Source organism: Poecilia mexicana, unplaced genomic scaffold (assembly GCF_051168715.1).
Source record: "Poecilia mexicana isolate PSO_F unplaced genomic scaffold, ASM5116871v1 scaffold_2, whole genome shotgun sequence".
In the NCBI taxonomy this organism is placed as follows: Eukaryota; Metazoa; Chordata; class Actinopteri; order Cyprinodontiformes; family Poeciliidae; genus Poecilia; species Poecilia mexicana.
This window is the reverse complement of record NW_028263371.1, coordinates 23,617,653-23,633,413: the sequence shown is the minus strand read 5'-3', so window position 1 is coordinate 23,633,413 and position 15,761 is coordinate 23,617,653. Positions and strand designations below refer to the sequence as shown.

The following is a 15,761-nucleotide window of genomic DNA, read 5'->3' as shown; positions in this document are numbered from 1 at the left end:
GATCACCTGCGTGCTAATAATGGCAGAAAAAACTCACATGGAGTCCAAGAGACTCCAGCAGCCAGCTCAGTTTCCCTCCGTCAGCTTCTCTGTTCCCAACTTTAAGTTCAAGCGGGTCCGTTTTCTTTCCTCAGGTGGAGAGGAATGACCTGGTAGCATTTCACTGAGACACAGCTCTCTGTTCAACTCAAAGCGGAGATTTATCGAGCAGAACTGTGACCTACTTTAGCTGCGGACATTTCAGCAACACCTCCCCTGCAAAATGTCTAAACACCTGACCCACTTTTCAGCTCACCAGGGTTTTGGGCTCTTAATATGAAAAGGAAATGCCTGTTAGCCGTCCTCAGATTATTACAACACTTTACATTCCAGCAGGAAAGAAATAACTCCATTACAATGGAGATCTTCACAGAGAATAAAGCTGCAAAGAGTTAATGCAATTCACCCGACGGATTGCTTTCGACGGACGGATGAATGGATACAGATACAACCAATAGAATCGATTTGAATTCAAAGTGAATCTGGACCAACGAGGGTTTCAATTCAAAAATACTTTATTAATCTCAAAGGGAAATAAAATAACATTTACACACTTGGATATGATTTACTGAACTGAATCACATCAGTGGAAACCAAAGCAATCATTCGGTCATGTTAAACTTTGCGCTGCTGAACATGTTAATTATTGATAAACATGAGCTGAACTACAAGAGTAGATATTTACAATATTTGGGTTGATAATTATTAAAATGTTTAAAATGTAGGTTTTGAACAAGCATTCTAGTAAAGACAAACAGAGAAATGTGATTCATTTTTTAAAGATAGAAGTATGCATAATCCATTTCAGGATGTTGAAGTGTTTGATGCAGTCCTGACCCATTGTGTTGGCCCAGTTGTGAAACATAATCATGAGTAATTTCTCCCAGAAGGATTTCCAAACACACTCCCTTTCTCTCGGTGAGGACGGGTCAAGCTGCACTTCTCTGCAACACAAGAGGCCGGCGCTCCACAGAGACAAACCAAACATCACAGGGGACGAGCTCCACCTCTCCGCTAGCGAAGTGAGCTCTTTCTAAGCTGGAGGGAGACGCTAGTGGCCGGTGAGGTGCATGCTGGGTGGGAAATGATCAGCCAAGCCTCCCTGGCAGGTGGCCAGCTCCACTTGGAGGTGTCGTTCTGTTGCTGTGTAGCAGCCGCCTCGTTCTGAGCTGATAACTGCATTAAAACGGGATGTCATATCACTTATTTAGCCCGTTAAAACACATGAACAAGCTCCAGCTTCCTGTTTTGGAGCCTCATAATGAAGTGGCGCTTTGGCGATTGGGGGCGCGGCGCTGAACTCAAGTGGGTAAACAACTCATTCATCAAGGGCCCGTTTTTGTGCGGCTGCCAGCGGCGGGGATTGTTCGTTATGATGGAAATTGTTCCAAGGATCAACTTATCATCTGCGTTCCTGGTGATGTATGGTTCTGTGGACTTTTGAAACATTCCTGCACAGCGTTGAAAAACGAACTTAGTCAGAGGTCAGAAGGTCAAAGTGCTATCTGCAGAGCTGGCCGCTCTTTTCTTCCCGGCAACGCTTGTTGTTGGTGCTGATGCAACCCGACACTCATGCCTCCCCCGCCCCCCATGCGGGACTCAAGAGGCGGCTAAATGCGGCTCCTGCATGTGGGACTTGATTCAGGAGAAATCTGTAATCACAGCAGCCGCAGCAGCAGCAGCACCTGGCTGCACTCATCCCACATACAAGTCATTCATTTTGTCTCACAGAGCGCTAACTTGGGTTTGGTTAAGCACCTCTAGCTACTCTTCGTCATGGGAAAAACAAGAGAACATTCAGTTGTAAAAGTTAAGAAATACCAAAGGGAAGGTGACGTTTAAATTCAACTGGTTCTGTTTTGTAATTATTTGATACCCAGTGTTGGTCTATCAATTAAAGTCTCACCAAAAGTTTGTTTGTTCAGGATTTCCCCAAGAAATCTAGGAAAGCTCCAATGCGTTTCTGTTTTAAAAAATGTTAAGTTGACAGGCAATTATGCAAATAAAACATAAACAACAAAGAAAATGCATAAGTGGATGAGATAAAACTAGTCTTTCTGTAGGTTGTGTGTGTAAAAACATCTAAAAAATAATTTAAGATAAACAACGCTTAGCTTGGTGAGGGGCAAGTAAAGCCTGGTGGCCCGCCAGGCTTATAATACTGTGGGAGAAACGCTGTCGTCGTTTAAAAGGGGCCTATTGAGCAAAACACCAGTTATTCTCAGTATTTTTCTAAAGTACAGTGAATATTTATTTTCATCCGTCTCTTCCTGGTCATTTTAGTAGAGAAATATATATAATATTGGGAAATATCAGTTATTAGCCATAACAGTAATATTAATATTGGATATCTATTGAACAAAATTTTCATATCCATATAGCTTTTACGGTAGCACCAAAGCTGTTATCACTTTGTGTAATAATGCATATTAATTTAAATTTGCAGTTTAAAATATTAATATAGGCCGTTATAAATCTCTTCAGAGGTGATGTCTTGTATTAATGTATTTGACATATTTGCGGGCGGCTGTGGTGCGCAACCGCATGTCCAATGTTTAACCTCACAGCTTGCAAAACCACAGTGCAGACAGTGTCATGCTAACAAAAACCCTCTTCAGTGAAGATGCCATTATTGACAGAAGAACGTTCACATTTAGTAATTAAGACGTTTGGTATATTAGGTGTTTGTCCTGATTGTTACTCCGCCTGAATATAAAGTAAAGATTCAGCAGACACCAGGAAGGCTGAACCTAATGCAGCTCTACTGTCCGTCTTTTGAGGACGTTAGATTTGGAAATCTGTTTAGAAATTCACACTTAGTAAAGCTAACCACAATAAGCGTGCTAATCGCTAATGTACAATCCCATTTGGAGCCTCTGTTCCTAGCATAAATATAGGTGCAACGAATATTTTCAGTCCAGAATAAAAATAAGACTCAATGACTGGAAGCCTAAACAGTTTTTCCCGCTAATCGTCCAAACATTCCTGATGTATGTTTAGAAGACCCTTAAAACCTGTTTATTTTTGTACTGGTTTTAAAAAGCCACCGTTCCAAAAACCCAGACATGCTAGAATAACTCAAGAGTTTTCTTCGGATTTATCAAGCTTAAAGTGATGCAACACTGCCCCTCCCCACCTGTTGCTGCACAGAGGTGGTTATAACATTCCAGCTTCTTTCATAAGAATGAAATGAGCTGAGCAGCAAGGCAGTACAATATTAAGTTAATGCACTTTAAATTGATCATTTCTTATTTATTTTTGATTAAAATATTCAAAATATTGAAAAATTGTCCCTGGTAAAATGATTAGATCTATTATAATGTAATAATGTATTTATTTTAGCACCAGGAAATGTAATTGTAAGTTCATCACTTTTTTTTTTTTTACTTAAAATGTGACAAACTCTTGGTGGATACAGTGGAAATCTACTGATCAAGGTCATTTTACTCTCTCTTTTATTAATTATTAATGAATTTCTGACCAAAGCAAGCCGAGTTGTGTTCATTCATAAAACAGAAACCCATATTTCATGAGATATAAAGTGCTTAAAGTAGAAAGAAGAGGACTAGGCGGAGAACCGGGCTGCACCGGACGCAGAACGGTGATACAGGGAAAGGGAAATAAAAAGAATTGACAAGCCTTTGGGGTCATCAGGGGTTCAAGCTGAGCTGTTTTGGAAGCCGTCAGGCTCGGTTAGAGCAACAGCCATAAACAAATCCGTCTAAATTTCATCCCCGTGCAACGGTGTCTCCATGTGAAGGTGCTCTGCCAAACCTACGCCTATTCAGAGCACATCCTGCTACTGTAAACCGTTAGAGATGCAGGACAGAGCGGAGTTCTGCTGGTTTCCCTCCGACACTGATCCCAGGGCCACATTCCGGCCGTCCAGCTTCTTTTTCCAGACAGAAATGTTTTTTAGTCTGGATTATTTGCTAATATGTGCAACAGGTCACAGCCTCCAGCTGCTGGTTTCCACACCCTCATCCTCCCCATACTGGGAGTCGATGTTACAAACGCTGAGCAATAAATCCAGTAGATTTCTCACCTTAAAACGTGGGGAATGATTCAGACTTTTGCAGAGTTCTCGGTTAATCAGTGGAACGCAGCTGCACTCCTCTGTTTCCTGTCTTCCTGATTAGATATGCATCCCACCTACCTGCCTTCAAGGCAGCTCTGAGATAAAGATGTTAGTGCTCTGGATATCACAGGGATCAGCCACCGGGGGCAGCATGGAGGCCCACCTCTGAGTTGACTGGAATATCCTGCTGAACACCATTAATCGATATCCCAGACAAAGTCCAGCAAAGACCAGATGTTTCTATCAGTCTACATGATTGTTTTATTATTAAGGGTTTCCCCCAGTGTATTAAGCCTGGCGGGTCACCAGGCTTTATTTGTGCCCCCGCCAGGCTAAGCATTGCTTATTTAAGTTTTTAAAACTTTGTAGTTGGTGTTCAGGTATTAATCTTCCAATAACACATAATTATCAAGTGATATTTTCACATTTTCTGTCAACTTTAGACATTTAACTCAAACACAATGAGCCGCTGGATGAATGACTGCCTGAATCCACCTGGTTTAGCAGGTTTTCTGGGGAAATCTTGTTATTCTTGACATCTGATCCATTTCAACTTCTCTTCTAGGTATATTTTGCTTTTTAAATCCAGTTTTCCATAAAGTTGAGGTTAGGAATTTGGGAATGTTGCTGGCTACACTCTTTAAAAATGAAGCTGGATTCATGCTTAAGGTTATTGTTCTGTCGGAGCATTCAGCTGTTTCCAAGCTTCAATTATTCAGGCGTCTCAGCATGATGCTGCCACCTCCATGCTTGAGAGTTGGTACAATGTTCCCAGATTTAAAAGTGATGTCTGGAATCCTCCAAATGTACTTTGTCACCTGATCAACTTGATCTCTGGAGTTTTTGTTTTAACCTTAAGATCTTTAACCAGTTCAGGAGAATGTTTAAGTTAGATATTTATTGGAGTAACTCTCAGTTCTGATTTGTTCTTCTTCTAGACTTTTGGTGAGAAGGTTTTTGGATGAGGTGTTGCACGTTTGGACGATTATCCCCTCTGGTTTTGGACGCTGTGCAGCTGGAAAATTTTTTTTGCTCTTGCATTTTCGTTTTTGCACAGTTGTTATGATGCGTAACCAGGGCGACAAGGTATTGTGTGTTTACAACCCGGAGCAACTGATTAGCATCTTAAAAGCTGAAGTATCACCTGACCGACAAAAACAATTCCAGAGAAGTTGACTAAAACATATCTAATGTTTTATTCTAAATTTAAACTGCTGATGTCATCCAGGACATGTTATTGTCTTCGGTCAGAGGCATCTTTAGATTTGTTGCAAGACTGACTGCTACTGGAGATCCTTAAAGACACAATGACTCCTTGAAGAACCTTTAATGATGAGTTCCAACATTTATTAGAGGGGTGTATGGACACATATGAGCCTGTTTATATAATATTAAGAAAATCGATAAACATCTGCAGTTAATTCATGCATTCACTTAAGTTGTTGTATGATGGTTTAAATAAAAGATGAAGAAATGTTTAGATAAAACATTAAACATCTGAGCAGGACTGGATCTCCTCAGGTTGTTTGCAGGGGTCCGGTTATATAATCCCACTGCTTCCATGCGTCTCCACCAGCAGCTGATACTGAGCTGTTAGGTAGGAGAGGACTCTCGCTGGTTTACAGTCCAGTGTTTTCACAGAGCAGCCAGGAACTCTCTGGAGTGCTACATTAACGCTCAATCAGACGTTGTTGTGACACGGTAGGGGTGGCTGGCTCGCCGGAGCCGCTCACAAAGACACCAGTCTTCCCATGACAGCGAGCGGGGAGGGACGAGAGGGGGCATTAAAAACCAACACACTCAGCAACTGAATCCAATCCCTCTAATCCTCGCTGGAATGCCCGAGCCCATCCGTCTCCTCCTCAATTAGCGCTGATGGAGCTGCTGGCCGGACAGGTCTGGAGAGCACCTGGGTGTCTCTGCAGCAGCAGCAGCAGCAGGAGCGCACGCATGACGTGCTGCATACCACGCATTCTTCACAGGAGGAGCCTTCTAAAGTGCCTCCTTATCTCTGGTAGGGTACAAACTCCTCACACTCACGTGTCTGGGTTTGCAGCTGCGGCATCTTCAAACCAGAAATTGTTTTTTTAAGAGAAGAGGGTGGAATCCACGCTGCAGATTTACGATCTCAAGTCCCGCCCCGCCATGAGTCATCACACGAGGTACGCCGTCTCTTTCACGACCTCGCTGACTTCTGCCGCTATATATTTAGTAGAAACTAACGACAAGCCCGTCACGAGGCTCCGCTGCCAAAATAAAATCCAGACACTGCCGGGTATTTTTAATTGGGATTAGATTACAGGTGGAGCAACAGGCTGATGACGAGCCCACAGCATCACTGGGAGACGACCGAAGACAAAGAGGTGGAGGAGGGCAGAGGGGGGAGGGGGGGGGAGAGTGTGACGCCCTCCATAGACCCTGAAACGAGAGCATGATGAATGTACAGCTCGTGGTTTTTAATCAAGGATCAAAGCGGGCCCCTTCGTTGGAGCAGCCAGCCTGTCTAGACTCAAACTCTCCCATGCACATAAAGCAACATCTGCAGTACGCATTAATTACAGTAAAAGGCCGCTCTGGACCGACGCATCAAGATAAAACGCTCCTCCAAATCTAAAAACTCTCCAGAGTCAGGGTGCTTTAGAAACCTTTATTCACACACACAGGAGGAAAACAGCATGTGCAAACGTTACTTTTTTTGAATTGGATATTGGCACGCTGAGAAATCTCCATCGATTTGGTTTTCCTCCAGCAGCAGGTTAGAACAAATCTCTGCTGCTCAGGAAAATCCCCTCAGTGGCAGATAAACTCCTCCGACTGCAGCAAAGGTTTGTTCACTTGCATTAATGCAAAAACAAATCCATTTCAGTTCTCACAATAAGAAAAAGTCTAAATACCCAGTGAACTATAAACAGTGCTCCAACTGGTGCAGGACCAGTCAGAACAAGCAGCAGCAGCAGCGGCGCCTGCCGCTTTGAGCTGAGCTGTTTTCATGATGAGGAAACAGTCAGGGCTAGTTGGGCCCGATGGGGGGAACAGGGACAACGCCGGGCCTTAACAAGTACAGCAGAGCCACTGGACCCCATGCATAATGCAGAAGGACATATCATAGATAGAGGCAGGGCGTATCTGTGGGAAGTGAGAAAAACATGGCAGCAGAAAGATGGAGTTAAGCAAGTGTAAAGATTTAGATGCATCGCTAGTCAAAAAGCAAGCTCTGCACTGGCGGCAGCACACTTCAATTCATTTAAACACAACATTTTTCATTTAAAAAAAAAAACGTAATTTGTCCAAATCCAGAATTTCCAAACAAATTCAGATCCTTCTGTGAACATGAACAGTCAAAACGACCCCAGATGGCCATAAAAGGAAACAAACATGCAGGTGTTGGCAGCTTTTCCCACCAATAACTGGGAAAAGCTGCTGGTTTTGGTTCGATTGTCTTGTTTTATCAAGATAAGAAAACAAGAAGCCTGTTTTGTCACAGAAAATCTCATTTTGACATAATGACTTCTTTGTGTTGAGATAAAAATGCAAAGCACATTTTATTACCTCATTAGGCTGATAACAATCAACTGATTTATGTTTTCAAAAACTAAAGTTTTTCAATTGTTGTTTCCATGATAACAACCCACTGTTTGCTACCACAAAAAATCATCACAAAAATGTAGCTACATATTGTTTATTCTTGGTGTAATTATACTGAGCCTATGAGGATAAGAGAAAATTAAAGTCAAATATGTGGACTTAAGAGTCTCAAAACCCACTTTTATTTATTTACTTTCCCATACTTGGAAAATGTTAAAAATCTATTTGGTAACTCTGAAAATACTCATTATTATTGTAATTTCAATGGACTTTTTAAATCAAAAAGTGAACAATAACCACCTTTGGTCAACAGGCGGTGAAATGGAAAGAGAAGTGTCTTTAATAAGTAAATATTCACCTCAGAAAAACATTTCAGTCCCATCATGTCTTCTAATCATTAACCTCATGGGGGGAGGGGGGATGTCACAAAGTTTGTCACCTATTGCAGCAACACTGGAGATTAAAATCTCCATTTTAATAATAATAATAAAAAAAATGAAGCCATCACTCTGGCCGTTTGCTCTAATGTCTGTCCATATGCATGGATGTGAGCTGCACAAACTGGTTTATGTGCTGACACAGTTTCCTGACACGAAATGGGGAAGCATGAGGATTAAGACAAATCTTCAGAGTGGAGTTGCACGGTGAAATCTCTGGACGTGTTGTCTGGGATGAAGTCGCACTGTAAATATTTACCGATCTGCAGTTCAGGCTCGCAGCAGAGGTCGCCTGTAAAACTGATGATCTGGGGCGGATTACCAGCTGCTCGGGGGGAGGAACGTCGTTTGAAAACAGTTTTATCTTTCGTTTTTCGGACTGAACCGATTATTTCTTGTCGATCTAGAATTCTGACAAACAAGAAGTCTGTTTTTCCCCTCGGTTCCTTAATGCACCATGCGATTAAACTCAGTTTTTTAACAGCTGGTAAAGGAAAGCTGCAGCACTGACCCTGACTTGCAGCAAGAAGGTCCTGGGTTCGAATCCCGGCCAGAGTTTGCATGTTCTTCATGAATGTGTGGCTTCCTCCCACAGTCCAAACATATAATCTTTAGGTTAATTTACCTTTCTGAAACTGTCCTTAGGTATAACTGTGTGGGTGGAAAAGCAATCTTCACATCTTCACTTTGTGAACTAGAAATTGCAACATGAGAACAGCAGACAAATATTTGATTTGTTTATGATTAATGAGCTGTGCATAGTTATAATTACATAGTTAAAAACTACAACAATCTCACAATAAATTGGTGGTTTTTTTCCACCAATGTAATACTATTTTGTATTTTCAATAAAATACATTTTACAGCTGAAAATAAGTCTCCAGTAATGAGCAGAAAAAAGCACTACAACCTAGTATTAATTGCAATACAATTTTAAAACTTTAAAACTGAGAATCTTATAAAATCTTTTAGAATTTTTTTTTCCTATGTTGCATTTTTATTATTATTATTATTATTATTATTATTATTATTATTATTATTATTTTGTGTTTTATGATGAAGCCCAAATACATTCAGAAAACAATAGGTGATGCCTCTTTGTACGTAGCAAAATGTAAATACTGTGGATACAAAACAACAGATGAACGTCAGAATGCCATCACAAAGGCCATCAGCATTTTGTGGTTGAACTCCAACTTCATGGTGCATTCAAGAACATGCCATGAACTACACTGTCTAGATTTAGACAGCTACAAGTTGATGTACGTCTTTTAAAAATCATCAAGAGTCACCAATGTCTCATTCTAAACATTATAATCAACTTCTTCACAAACGTTTAATATCATCAAATTATTTTCAGTCATTGTGGATGATGATGCTGTGGGTATGAAGGATCTCTGGTAGCAGTCAGTCTTGCAACAAACCTGAAGATGCCTCTGACTGAAGAATATTGACGTATGGCATCTCATGAGAATCATGACTCAGTCCACATGTGTACTGGATGGTACCATCAAGCTCTGCTAATCCGCCTCATTTGCTTGTATTGCTCAGTTTTAAATCTCTGGTCATGCGGTTAGCTACGGTTAGTTAAAATGCTAAAGCCGAGGATCAAAATGTGGATATAAACTGACAAAGAAGTGAACAGACCGACAGTCTTACAGTAATTTTTTTTTTTTTAAACCTCTAGGCACAACATTAAACGTTAACGTTTGGTGTGTCGCGTCTGTAAAGGGTTATTTTGATATTTAAGGAACCGAAATTACACTAGAACATTTATAATTTAATTTCCTGCCTATTTTATCATGAAGAGCAGCTTACATGGGGTTTTTCTGAAAACCGACAGATATACAGACCAACTCTCAAGCCATGACAAACAAACTTAACCCTTACGTGTTTCTTTTGGCCTCATCAGATAAAAATCCCTGTTGGCTAAGTGCTCTGCCCTTATCACCGGGTTCTTGGGTGCCATTGTGAGCGGTGCCAGTTCCACTCGGCTTTCCCAGAGAGTTATTATCCCACTCTGAGTGGAAACCATTCATTTCCCCACTTCAGACGGTAATGAGCGAGTAGAATAATCATCTGCTGCACTCTGCAAAACACAGACAGCACCTGGCTCACACTCGGAGCAACCCCGACTATTACCCAATTTGAGAAAGCTTTTCATTTTCACCCAAACGCTCGCAGACACTCGAGGCACCTCACTGTGAAACTATCCTACTGCGACGTGACAGAATGTCTTCGCCTCCCATCCTTCCTCTACTTCTTGAGGTTAAGCTTTAGCACTGATATGCCGTGTCTCTTTTCCAAAGCAGTTGAGAAAATTCTGCCTCCAGGCTTAATTTCTGTTGTGCAACCTCCGATTAGGCAATTCCCACTTCCAAGCCGAAGCGTCAGGTAACACAAAACCGTCACTTTGAAAACTGCAATCTCAAACCCCTGATCTGCAAATCCAGCAAACCCAGCAGCACCAGTCTCGGCCTGCAATGGTGACTTTCTTGTAGCGTCTCCAAAATATTTGGAGTTAAAACATAAAAGTCAAGACTTTTAGCGTCATGCAAGAGTTGAATTTCAATGCCACGTAAACAATGCTGTGCAAAAAAAAAAAAAAGAAAAAAAAAACCCCAACGGAAAGGGAAGAAAACCCAAACAGCACTTTGTGGTTGACCTTGTTGTGTTCGTCACCACGTCGCCGTAGGAGTGAGACGTTTAACTTTAGGAAAATGAGGACGTAAAAAGAGGAAAGGGGGTGTATAATTAACTGTAAACCTATTAAAGTCTAACATACTATGACTAACAGACATGGGATATTACTCATTAATTTCAAGAAGATGAGCTTTAAAACTGCTAAAATATTCCATCACATTGTTCCTGCAGTTTAAAATAGTTTCAAAGTCACCCAGACATACCTACAGCATCATCTTTATCCTTTTCATCCTCATTTTGAGTGTCATTTTATTCCAACAGCCAAACAGTCCATTAACATTTCCAAAATCACATGCCAGGCCTTCTTCTCCTCCTGTTTCCATCACACATTGGAAATAATTTTCAGTTTAATTTCCAAATGTAGCTGAGATATTTAAAATAAAAAAAAGCATCAAGGTAGAACACTCTTTGATGCTAATTTAAATGGTGAATATATCTTCTACAGCAATGACTGACCTTCTGGCTGAATAAAAGAAACCCACCAATCACTAAAAGGACAACCCAAATCAAATAAAACTTACAGAATACCTCATTATAATATCAAAAACTTTAAAATCAAGCATTTAACTCGAGGGACATAAATAACTCAGCATTTAATGACTCTGCAACTTCATTTTTAACCAAAAATGTCTAATTTCAACAATCAAAATCCACGCCTTCAAATCAGTAAGTGGCTAAACTTACTTGTGGTGTACCACAAGGGTCTGTGCTCAGTCCAATACTTTTCAACTTATGTAAGATATAATCCATCAACAGCACATAATCACTTACTTTTTGGTCAATTTCAGTGTATTCAGTATAACAGTTTCTTTCACAATGTACAAAAAAATAAATCAATATACAACAAAAGTTTTTTTGATTTTGTTGCTGCCGTTTCAGGTAAAATAGCTAAAAGTGTAGCTGCAACACAGTTTTAATTCTGCCTCACCAGACTTCATTTCTGCTTGTTTGCACTTGCTTGTTCAAGTGAATATACTGAGTGAAAAATATATAATACACTAACAAAACCCACTGCACAGCCTCATTCAAATCACAACCATTTAACGTTAAATTTGGGCTTATAATCTATTTATTCCCACTGCACAGTCCTTCTTTATACAGTCTCTTATTGTTTCCTAATTAACTTAAACTAAACAGACCCAATTTCTAGCAGCATGTCTCACTCAAAGCTCCACAAAGGCCCCTTGAGGGCCTTAAGGCCCCATCTTGAGCTGACTAAATATGAAACATGCACAGCCACACAAGTGGGTTGCAGAAAAGGTTGAAGGGATTTGTTTTTTTCCACCCTTCTTTCCTTCCCACAGGTCTGGGTTGTGTTGCATTCAATGCATCCTGCAACAAGCTGTGCATTGCATTCTGCAGAGGTAATAAACATTGCATTATAAGACCATGCATAACCTCGATATACCCACCTGAAGAGCAGGAGATGAGGAAAACGGCTATGGCCAGTTTTGTAGCGTCTCCCATTTTCCATCCGAATGTGTCCACAAAAAGAATGGTTTTATAAAAGCTCAAACTCCACAAAAATGAAGAACAAAAAATCTAAAAAACAATCTAAAATTGAATGTCTTGCTCCCCAAAGGAGAACAGTCTCTGGGAAATGTGCATATTTAAAGAAAATGGAGGCCAAATCCAAAATATTCCAGGTTACAAGTCCCAAAAACAGGAGGGGGAGAAGGGAACGCTGGGTGGTATTTCCAGGTTTTACAGCGAAGCAATGGAGGGCGACTTGGTGGCACCAGTGCCAGTGTTTTCATACACTTGCGAGGTCAGCAACAGCATTATAGGCAGACAAACTGAGCCTTCAGAAGAGCGGCGCAGAGAGCCGAGCCACAGCCGGGCTGGGCTAACATCCATCGGACTCCACACCAAGCGCACTCGGGTGCTTAATCAAACTTCTCCTCGGCGAGCTCCGGAACATAGCCGTGAAATGTGATTTCTTTCTTTCTTAAAAAGACCACTCCGTAGTCTTCGAGTTGAAAACGGTGGGTTTAAAAGCAGTTTTTGTCGTTTAAATCCGTGTGGAAGCTCGCGCTTCGCCCGACAGTCCGACGGGGCTGCCCGGCCACAACCACAGCCAGCTCCGGCCGCTCCAGCAGGGACACAACCGATTAAAGGGCTCCAAGCGGAGTGAAATGCTCCTCCAAAGTGGGCCAAACAACCGCTTCCGTCGAAATAACTCGATACAAGGAGCGAAAACCGTGTATTATGGCAGAATAATCGGGCAAAACTACAGTTAATCCGTGTAGGACGAGCTGGATTTTCCAAGTCCGTCTCCTCCTCGGGTCGGGACAATTTCAAGATGGAGTCACTGGTCTGTGTCAGCTATGCCAAGTTGAGCTGTGCCACATCCGGTGATGATTTTCAAAGTAAAACACAAGGAAATACTTTTTCTTTTTTTTTCTAAATAAATACAAATAAAAAGCAAATGTTCAAAAATATTTAACAGCTATAGCAGAGTGTAAGTTTTTTTTATAGTATTTTCCATTTGTTCAAAGAAGTTTGAAAGCAAACCTGCCAACAAGCTGGGAATATTGATTTTGAATTTTTGGGGGGGATAAAATGTTGTCATTGGAAGTAAGAATTTCAAATTCCAGGTTAGAAAAATCACCTGCAATTGCTGCCGAAGTGGAAATACTGATTGGGAATCTCAGAATATTTGGGGAAAAGTTCAGCCAACGTTTGTAGAAAAATGGAGCTGCAGCATGTAGGAATAACCAGCAGAAATTGGATTATATATTTGAAATATTAGAATTTTTTTGTCCATTTTTAAGAGAAGAAAAGGTTATAGCTCGCTGGAGCCCTGGTATTAGTGGGAGTCATTATCACAACAGTCTACGAATACCTAAAATCGACCCCCTCTAAATACTTTTAGAATATCTTAGATATGTACTCAAAAAAATCCCAGAATACGGGAATTTTCCACAAATATTTTGGAGTTATGTTCCATGTAGAAATCCACAAATATTTAACCAGTGGCGTTTGTTTATTAATTAATTGTGATGTCTGAAAACCTCTTTTTATATATTTATTTACACACTGAAATATCAATGTAGTTGGTTTTGCTCAAGTTTTGACATTGCGCTCGTTCTACTTTTACTTTGGAGGTAAAATCCGCACACTTCCGGTAGGAAGCTGAATAACTCTTTGGAGCTTGTTTGAGCGGCTTTACGAGCTTAGGGATTGTTTTTGTTCGGGAAGGCTGCTTGTTTTATACTCTGGTTTGTCCCGATGCGTCAAAAGATGGGCGGTCCGAGCTGGAAGGTCCACCTTTTCATAAAAAAAAAAAGACTTGTAATAACATGCAACATATTTGTAAGTAAATTGCAACAATAAACGTGTATTTCTTGCGCTACATGGAGGATCTAATTAATAAAGAGGGCTTGTGGGGCAAAATGCAAACTATCCTTCTTTTAACAAACTACCAAGGGTATGTCCATCTTCCCTGTTGCTTAACACAATCTGCACACATGCTGCAGCCTGCAGCTATGTGCTACTATAGGTCACATATTGGATTTCAACATGGGTTGGGTGCTAAGTAATAAATGCTGAGAATGCCATGAAGAACAGATATAGGCTTGGCCTGCTCCCAAAATCTGTGTGACACTAATCTCCCTAATAGCCTGGAGCAGATCTCCAGCTATAAGCGCTGCTCAGCGATTAGGAGGTCAAAGGTCTCTGGGGATTTCTCCGCTGTGCTGGAAGCTGAGTCACCTGTTCTACATCGGAGCGTTGGCTTTCATCTCCAGCAAGAAAAAGGAAACACGCTCCTGTTTCTTGAAGCTGGAGAAACCAGTACAGACCAGTTTGTGGTGAAGGAGAGGATTTAGATCCAGTAGATGCAGAGATTTTCAGTCTATTCCTGGAAACCCAAGCTTAGGAAAAGTAAAAGTTATTTCTCCTTTTATTTATCTTGGAATTACTCTGTGTTTATTACGTGTTAGGTGAGGCTAATATTACAACAATAGCCACATCGTCACCTTATACGCCAGCTACTGCAGATGTGGTTGCAGGTAAGGTTTCTTCCATCCTGCATGAATGCATACACCAACCCACCTGCAGCTGCATTTTCCTTCACTTCCTCAAACTTTTTCTCATATTAAAAAAAAAACAAAAAAACAAACAAAAAGAGTATGACTTTCTTGTGGAAGTGGCATGTTGTATCCGTCTCCCTTTGAATGGGGAAGACCTGCCATCCTGGTCTTGGAGATTTATTGCCCATGAAGCTAATCCCATTACTCAACTATCAGATGCCAAATCTCCTCTAATGGCATTACATGGGCCTGAATTACGTATGATGATGCTTGCTGTGGAGGGCTCAGCACATATTCCTTACTGGAACCACTGGTCCTTGTGCAGAGTAACCCCATGGCTCTGCAGCTTAATGGACTCCGTATTGAGTGTCAAGGGAAGTCAAATGTATCGACAAAGGGCTTTTAACAAAAAGCAGGTTGCTCACAGACAGCATGGCTGAGCAACACAGGATGTAAATACATGTGAAACCGAGAGAACGCGGTGAAATGTTAGCAATCGAGGGTCTGTAACGTGTGACAGCAGGAGCTGCAGGGCAGCGCTGAGGCCAAGTGGACACAGCATGAATGATGAATGGAAAGATCAGGTTTCAGAGCTCAAATCAGGCTGCAGTGTTGCTCCTAAGGGTCATGTTTAATGGTGCTGTGACACGTTTCAAGGTTAGAGCATGGTGGACGCAGTAAGACCTCAGGTATGAGTAGAAACAGTGAAATCAGCATTTGAGAATACTATCTGTGCAAAACAAAGCTGATTACTGAAAATTATGGAAGAAAATCGGTCAAGCTAAAGTCAAATGGATTAAAAAATAAAAACAAATAAGTAACAAAACTAAGAATGCATAAAAAGTGAAGAAATTTGTTGATTATCATACATTTATTGATAATGTA

The 15,761-nt window shown here is 41.0% G+C and overlaps 1 protein-coding gene across 1 annotated transcript in view; it reads right to left on the bottom strand.

The window, feature by feature from the left end:
- LOC106905709 (activin receptor type-2A) overlaps positions 1-13,161 on the bottom strand; it is a 41,040-nt gene extending 27,879 nt beyond the window's left edge. Inside the window, exon 1 of the mRNA XM_014970673.2 lies at positions 12,255-13,161. Within this exon, the coding sequence (XP_014826159.2) occupies positions 12,255-12,309 (55 nt within the window). The 5' untranslated portion in view covers positions 12,310-13,161. The remainder of the gene's footprint in view (positions 1-12,254) is intronic.
- Between the last annotated feature and the right edge of the window lie 2,600 nt (positions 13,162-15,761).